The sequence below is a fragment of the Macrobrachium rosenbergii genome, chromosome 33, assembly GCF_040412425.1.
Source record: "Macrobrachium rosenbergii isolate ZJJX-2024 chromosome 33, ASM4041242v1, whole genome shotgun sequence".
Classification (NCBI taxonomy): domain Eukaryota; kingdom Metazoa; phylum Arthropoda; class Malacostraca; order Decapoda; family Palaemonidae; genus Macrobrachium; species Macrobrachium rosenbergii.
In genome coordinates this window covers 4,992,918-5,001,482 of record NC_089773.1, presented here as the reverse complement: position 1 = coordinate 5,001,482, position 8,565 = coordinate 4,992,918, and the positions used below count along the sequence as shown (strand labels likewise).

Sequence of the window (8,565 nt, the reverse complement as noted above, 5' to 3'; positions counted from 1 at the left end):
CTGACCACTCTCACAGACTGCTGCTTTGAGTCAAGGGTCCGTGATGTTATTTATGGTTTCTGTTATGCCCTACCAACCACCAACATCGCTTTTTGCGAACTTACACAAAAGGCCAGTGGCGAGAAAGGCTAGCCCTAGGAAGGACGACTGCAACTAGATATTGGTTTATTTTCCAGTATCTACTTGGATGCACAAAGAATTTTATGCAACATAATACCAAGTTCCAGTGTATAATAAGAAAGGTGGTAGATACGAGTTTCAGAATCATGGGGGCACAATTTTATTAAACCTGTGGGATGGAATCAGAGTTAAGGCCAAAGGCCTTATGAGGTCATTCAGCGCTGGAAAGGAAACTGAGAGTCGGTAGGTCTGAAAGGTGTAACAGGAGGAGAATCTTGCAGTTGCACGATGAAATAATTGTTAGGAGAGGGTGGATACGAAGATGGAAGAAAGATAATATGAATGGAGGTGCAGTAAAAGGAATGAAGGGGGCTTGCAGCTAGGTGCCTAAGGAAGGGACGCTGCAAAGAACCTTTAGCAATGCCTACAATGCACCCCGTGGGGTGCACTGACGGTACTACCCCCCTTACGGGGATTAAACCTGTGAGAGTGTAGGCTACTGTGTGAATTTCCTTGAGAAAGTAGGACAGATGACAGAAGAGCTAACTGGAGAAGAGTAGTGTGGGATGAAACCAGTGGTGAGTTAGGAAATCAGGACATAAGCCTGACCCCAATTTATTTATACTGCAGAAGTGGTTTATGGAACGTCCCCAGTATCACAGTAAACTAAATTATTATTATTATTCTTCATTAGATGAATCCTTTTGACATGGAACGAGCCCACTAAAGGGGCCACTGACTTGAAAGTCTTTAAGCTTCCAAAGAATGTTGGTTTCAACCTCCCACCGCAGCAGACCCTACGCTGCAGCAGTAACTGATCATGATACAGAGCCAGCCATTTTTTCATCATCCTGGGGGAGGAGTGAACTCGCGACATCTGAGCGGCATGCCGCGATGCTAGCCACCACACCATATTATCAATAAAACGGTTGAAAGAAGGGCATTGAATTAATAAATGTACATTTTATTTTCTCCAATATAGTCGCACATCATACAACAACAGGTACATGGCATAAAGCTAATATAAAATGCTATAACTGTACATTCTTATCTCCAAGAGCTCCCATACCTATTGCATCTCCCTCTCCCAGTCTAAAAGACTTCACATGAGTCTCCGCTCTGTCCTCCACCTAATCCACTGTTCTATACTGGGTATCTCCTGCCTTTCACCTGCTCTTGACATGCCAGCTGTGATTTGGACGCCCCGTCCCTTTCTCAAACATGTCCGTTTCTAAAGTATTAAAAAAATAATTGTCAAGAATCCCTACCAAGTCTTCATTTCTTATTCTTCCTCCAGGGTCTAGGATCTACTTTGGCGTCATCTTGTCTTCCTGTCCAACAGTGTTATCTTTTCCTTTTCAAAGTCTTTACTTAATTACAAGTCCAGACTGGCCTTAGGGTTATGTGCAATTCACTCTTGGCTCTCTGCTTCTCACTTCTCCCACAGCACTCAACATCTCTTCACCTCGTTCAAGAAGCTTTCAAACTATATCATTCGCTTTTGCTCCTCCTGTTATAAAATCTTTGGGAAAAGTTAATATATCTTAATCAGAGTTATATATGATTGAGAAATCTACTCTATAAGTGTTTTATGGCACTGCGTAGTTTGCAATAACAATAAACAAATCATCCTAAAATTAGTTATGGGTTTGATATAGTTGATAATATTCTCCTCTTTTCTGCATTAGGTCCGAGTGAGACCCCATCTCCGTGATGGTTCCTCCCTGCACCACGGCGATGACGTCAGCACCCTGGATTGTGGAGAGACGATGCGCAATGATGATGCTCGTGCGGCCTTTCTGGGCGCGCTCCAGCGCTTCCTGGACGACCTGTGGAGCGAGTAATAGTTCACTGAGTTACAGAAATGGTACTGATGTGGCCATTTCAATCCGCTTACCACTATATTACTGGTCTTGGATGATTTTAAACAGTTGGATATTTCCTAGATAGTGACCCCCAAAAGTTTTCTGGGACTACTATTTCTTGGGGGTCATTATCTTTATGATATTTACAGTCTATTGTTTGTATTTTTACGGTAATCCCCAACAGGCTTGTATTAAACACGCTGCTGAGGTGAACACATATAAAACCCTTAGGAGTCACTATCTAGGAAAGATCCAAACAGTTCAACATGCAAAGGAACAGAAAATGCCATAAACTCTGATGTCCATGAACTTACAAAATGTGGTATATCACCTAGTAAACAGGCCTCCTACTGTTCAATGATAAACCATAGAGAAAAAAAAAATCAAAATTTCTGTCATGACTTGCTCTGAAGGGTCGACAGTCCTAATCTAAGCTGACCTTTTCACTCTCAGTGTCCAGAGCCGACGTGGCCTCATCCAGCAGCAGAACGCTAGGGTTCCTGACGAGAGCTCTGGCTATGGCGATTCTTTGCTTTTGTCCGCCAGACAGCTGGGAGCCCTTCGATCCGACTCTTGTTTCATATTTCTGCAGAATAAAAGAGAAGATTGAACTGTAAATGACATCATGGCTGAAAGTTTTCCTTGAATCTCAAAAAGACAGAAATGGTTCATTTTCTTAGAAACAACGGATCTTTCCTAGATGGTGACCCCCAAGGGTTTTCAGGGGTCGTTATCTAAGACTAATATTTCTTTGGGGTGTCATGATCTTTATGATATTTACAGTCTTTTGTTTATGTTTTTACAGTCATGCCCAACGGGCTTGTACTAAACACACTGCAAAGGTGGATACATACCGGGTTAAACCTTGGGGGGTCACTATCTAGGAAAGATCCGAATTAACACCCTTTTTCCATATAAATAATATACTGATCCAGGAAAGTAGTTTATCCTCTTCCCAAAAAGTGGAAGATAAAGACTTTGGAAAATCCAAGCTCACATTTGGAAGGGAATCGATGAAAGCGTGGATATTGGCTTGTTTGGCGGCAGCGGCAATCTCCTCCTTGCTGACTTTCCTGGAGTTGTCTCCGTAGGCGATGTTCTCCGCTATGGACAAGTCAAAGAGAACTGGCTCTTGGGACACAAGACCGAACTGGCTTCTGATCCACGACACACTAAGGCTCTGTACTTCTTGCCCATTTATATTCTGGAACAAAAACCAAAGGAAGAGTTACAATCGCTAATGTTAATGCAAGTATTGGAGTAATGAGTTCTTAACTTTTGTAATATTTTACATACACTTTCCAAAGAAATGAAACAAATGAACACATTCTCAATCCTATCCCACTTGGAAGTTTGTACTATGGCAGAAAGGTGTATATAAGGGAGGTGGAGTCAAGGAATATGAGCAATCTATCTTTAAATGCAATGCTAAGATCAGTGCTGAGTTAAGATTTAACGCCAACTCCCAGGAGGTAGACCTACATTAAAGAATCTTTTACTGCTTTTATATTACTTACCACTTTGCCGCCATGAGCATTGTAGAACCTCTCCAACAAGGCTATGATAGTTGACTTTCCGCAGCCGGAACTGCCGACAAGAGCCAGCGTTTGTCCCTGAGTGACTGTTATGCTCAGTCCTGACAGAATGCTGGTGGTGGCTCGTGTTGGGTACGCAAAATGCACATCTCGAAGTTCAATTTGCTCTACTGGACCGCTCTAGTGGAGAAAATCAGATTAAGTCTTAAAAGAAATGCCATAAGATATTTTTCAAACCATATCAGCTGACTCTCTAGATTATAATCAAGAGTTACAATGTTTCAGCTACTGATAAAGTTAAGTGCCAATGTCCCTCTGTCCTATCATATCCTAACATTTTTTTTCTCATTTTATGGGATCTTTCGTAGATAGTGACCCCAAAGGTTTTTGGGGGTCATTATCTAGGACTAATATTTCTTGGGGGTTATTATCTTTATGATATTTACAGGGATCTTTCCTAGATAGTGACCTCCAGCTAACTTAGGGGTCGTTATCTAGGAGTGATATTTCTTCAGGGTCATTATCTTTATGATATCTACAGTCTTTTGTTTATGTTTTTACGGTCATTCCAATGAGCTCACGCTGCAAAGGTAGGTATATACATACCACGTTAAAACCTTTGGGGGTCACTATCTAGGAAAGATCCATTTTATGCTCTGAAAATACAAATCTTTGTCTTTACTTCATCTTTTATAATTGTTAAACTAAAATGAGGAAGGTTGGAACTATCAAAGTCTTGGAATCAAAGAACAGACTAATGTAGATCTGCCTATTTACAAAGACCCAAACACGTGCACAGGAGAATCATACCTGCAGCAAAAGTACTCTTTGGAGAAACAGGGTACCAATAAAAGAAAAGGAACAAAACAGATGTAATGGTGTCCATGTCACCAGTAGCCTCCTGATCCTTTCCAGAAGTACCACTCCTCAGAATAGAATATAGAACTTAGGCCAAAGGCCAAGTGCTGGAACCTACGACGTCATTCAGCGCTGAAAGGAATATTGGCAGTAAGAAGGCCTGAAAGGTGTAAGAAGAGGAAAACCTTTTGCAGTTGCACCTGGAAACAGTTTTTAGAGAGGGTGGAAAGTAAGATGGACGAAAGAGAACATTAACTGAGGTACAGCAAAAGAAACGAGAGAAGTTGCAGCTAGGGGCCTAAGGAAGGGACGCTGCAAAGTAATGTCTACAGTGCACCATGCGAGGTGCACTGACTGCACTAACCCTCTACGGAATACAACTCCTCAGTCTGGTCCTGAAGAGGAAACCTAGAAAAGTTCGTTATAGAAATCCAGTTGGTTTTTACATGGCGTCCTTTTTCTGGGTGTCTTACTCCTTCAGATATTACAGTATTTGTTAATATAAATGTAGTCAGTGGCTCCAACTCTCTCTCTCTCTCTCGCTTCACAGGCAAGAGGCTCCAGGTTTGATTCCTCAGAGGGCAGGAATACTACTGGCGTGTTCTGTTACATCACACTGAGTCCCTGTTAACCTAAGCAAGGAACTAGCTTCTTGGTAGTTAATTGGCTGTGGTGGGCCACGACTAGGATAGAAAAGACCTGCTGAAATCCCGAAGTCTAACACCTACTGCAGCCACTCCCACTCCGTAAGAAGATTGGCACAGACAAAGAACATAATAATTATTGTTTTTATTAAGCAGATCAAACCTATTCATATGGAACAAACCCACAAAAGGGGCCACTGAGTGGAAATTCAAGCTTCCAAAGAATGTGGTGTTCATGAGGAAGAAATGAGAGGAAGTAAAGGGAAATACAGAAAGAAGAGAACCAACTTATTAAAAAGGAAAAAAAATTAGATAAATAGATAAAACTGTATTAAAATGCAAGAATAGTGTTAGGGTAGTAATTCATTGCATCTTGCTTGAACTTCTGAAGTTCCAGCCGCATGACATCCTCTGAAGGGAGGCTGTTCCACAGTCCAATGGCGTGAGGAATAAAGGACCTCTGGAACTGAGAAGTTCGACAGCGAGGCACATTTACTGCACATTGGTGCTTCTGCTGTTCGGGGAATCTGGTTGCTCTCTCTCGGCAGATAAAAGGGGTGAGGGATCAATCGTGAATGTGAAAGATCTCTGTTGAAATGCAACTTTGTAAAGGTAATGATAAGTATTCTATAACATTACTGTGTCACCACATACTTACCAGACGTAGACCAGCATTGGTAGAGGCGTCGATTTCAGACTTCCGATGCAGAAGGTGGAATATTTTCGAGGCGGCGACCTTGGCCTTGCTGTAGTTTGGGGCGAAGGCCATGGCTTGCCCCACCATCATCGCTCCCAAAATGAAGGCTTCTGTGACCCTTGAAATAGACAATTGCATTATTTGCTGTTGTTACATCAAGAAAGAAAGCTTTTTGGACTTTTATGGAGTGGATTGGAGTACAGAGTTTACGCCAAAGGCCAAGCACTGGGACCTATGAAGTCATTCAGCTCTGGAAAGGAAATTGAGAGCAGATAGGTTTGAAAGATGTAACAGGAGGCAAACCTCGCAGTTGCACTATGAAACAATTGATAGGAGAGGATGAAAGAATGAGCATATGAATGGAGGTACAGTAAAAGGAATGAAAGGGGTTGCAGCTAGGGGCAGAAGGGACACTGCAAAGAACCTTTAATGCCTTCAGTGCACCGCATGAGGGGCGCTGATGGCACTATCCCCCCCCTACGGGGAAGTAGCTTTTTAGCCAGTTTTGGTCCCCTCACCGTAAAAAAACATTAAATATTAAACTCACTTGAAGACTCTTTCATAATCGATCTCGTCCACTGAGATCAGGTATCCGCCGTAGAACATCATGGCGCCGTAGGCGTAGAATGGCATCGACTGGGCAAACCCAAAAGCGGCACCTGTTGGTTGGGAGATTTTTTCATTACACTCATAATCGATCTTGATAACGACAATAATGGCTGGGATCCGAATTGACTGTCTTGCCCAAGGCCAAGAGAGACAAGATCTGCCCAATTGGGTGGTGTTGCCTCCCACCTGGGGTAACTACGTAGGCGATGATGTATCTTAGAGGTACCTACCTGCTCATTACGGCAATTCACCTGCTTACGCAATGAGGAGGTAGACAAACCTCCACCTACATGGGGGATCTGGGGGGGAAGTGAGCAGACCATCACTTTCTCTTGGCCTTGGTCGCGCCAATATTTCAAAATATCTATATGACAGGGACTCCATATTTATTATTGTAATACAGTAATTATTCTTGTTATTGAAAGCAAAACAGATATAAAGTAATCGATGATAAGATAAGGGAGCACTACATTCAGACTCATTGTTTTTTCTTTCTCTTTACGAAATTTCTATGCTAATTGCATAAAGTGAAGTTCGGTAAAATGAAGATAGGTTAGGTTAGGTTGGGTAAGGCTACGTTAGGTTAGTTGTGTCTCTGTCAAATGCCTTTGTTCATTATATGACTGCTGGCCATCTTCTATCCCTCAGAAAAAAATAGCTAATAGAAGATTGATTGGTCTGTTTTTTTGTCTGAATGCGAAAATCATACCTCTCAAGTGTGACTTCTTGAGAGCTTCCCTATGAGGCTCCAGAAGAGCGAGGGAATACTCCGAGGAGAAGTGTTCCTCCTTGTGCAGACTGGCAACTGTGCGGATGTTTGTGATGGAATCGATGGCGATCTGGGTAATAAAATATAAAAATTTTTGATAAGAAGTTAAAGGATAATATAAATTTCACATTCAGATTACGGATCTTCCCTAAATAGTGACCCCCAAAGGTCTTCGGGGGTCGTTATCTAGGACTAATATTTCTTGGGGGTCATTATCTTTATGGTATTTACAGTAATTTGTTTATGTTTTTATGGTCATCCCCAACAGGCTTGTACTAAACATGCTGCAAATGTGGATACATGACCAGGTTAAAACTCTTGGGGGTCACTATCTAGGAAAGATCCATTTCATGAATTTGGATGTTTATCATTTCACTCTAGAGGCCTCTTATTTCACGTCACTTGTTTCAACGCCCTTCGTGACCTCCGACTTACCTTCCCAGCCTCTTCGAGCACTTTGGACTCGGTGACGCTCTGACCCATGAGGATCTTGCTCTGGAGGTAGACGGCGATCAGGGTCAGTGGGATGAAGGGGAACGACACCAGTCCCAGCCTCCAGTCGTAGTACAGAGCCAGTCCTGTGCTCACGCCCAGCGTCGACACAGCCTGGACGACTGTACCCACGCGTGACCCTGTAGCCTTGTGTTGTGGGGAGCACAAGAGGTTATTCATTATTATTATTATATTCATTTCAGTAGATGAAACCTATCCACATGGGACAAGCACACCAAAGGGGCCACTGACTTGAAATATTCTCTAAGCTTCCAATGTTGGTTTCACCCTCCCACTGCAGCAGTAACTGATCATGATACAGAGCCAGTGATTTTTTCATCACCCTGGGGGCAGGCTGATTATTGTTTGCCTTCTTTTCCACTTGCTGGTCCATTTTCCTGTTATCAAGGCCACGGTCATTTGGATTGCCATACAAGAATGGACATTATAATTAAGAAAAAATAATGATAAATCAATGTAAAATTAAAAACCATCCCCCAATACCTATAAAGTATAGCTAATATATCACCAACCCACATTTCTATAGCCCTGGTCTGCAGGATTTGGTTTTGAATGGGCCACGAGTACTAAGGGAAAAGAAAGCTTGACCACATTCACTCCATAATTAGGATATACCTTTGGGCACAAGAATGGGCATCCATACTCGTGTCATGAAAATAATATTCATCTACAGGTAGAAGTAAGCTCGTGCGGGGGACAATGGGCATGTCATACGTGCCCCTGGACGACGGCAAACTGAATACGAAATTATAAGACAACACAGACGAGGTTCATCGTCATCCACAAGTTTGGCTACAGATACTTTCAGTTTGAGACGCTAGATTAACCATACACGCTCTTATTCTCCAAGCAAGATGATCAATGAATCATTATCCTCTTGGCAAAACAGTGAATGCATCCTCACATAATTGCTCCCTAGACAACCAGAAGACACCTAAAGATACTATCAATGTCT

General features: G+C 42.4%; 1 protein-coding gene across 1 annotated transcript in view; it reads right to left on the bottom strand.

Moving 5' to 3' along the window:
• Nucleotides 1–1,068: 1,068 nt before the first annotated feature.
• LOC136855823 (ATP-dependent translocase ABCB1-like) overlaps nt 1,069–8,565 on the bottom strand; it is a 49,888-nt gene continuing 42,391 nt past the window's right edge. The window contains 8 exon segments of the mRNA XM_067133181.1: nt 1,069–1,949; nt 2,425–2,571; nt 2,983–3,189; nt 3,503–3,700; nt 5,681–5,837; nt 6,267–6,378; nt 7,038–7,167; nt 7,533–7,736. Coding sequence (XP_066989282.1) covers nt 1,758–1,949; nt 2,425–2,571; nt 2,983–3,189; nt 3,503–3,700; nt 5,681–5,837; nt 6,267–6,378; nt 7,038–7,167; nt 7,533–7,736 — 1,347 coding nt within the window. The 3' untranslated portion in view covers nt 1,069–1,757.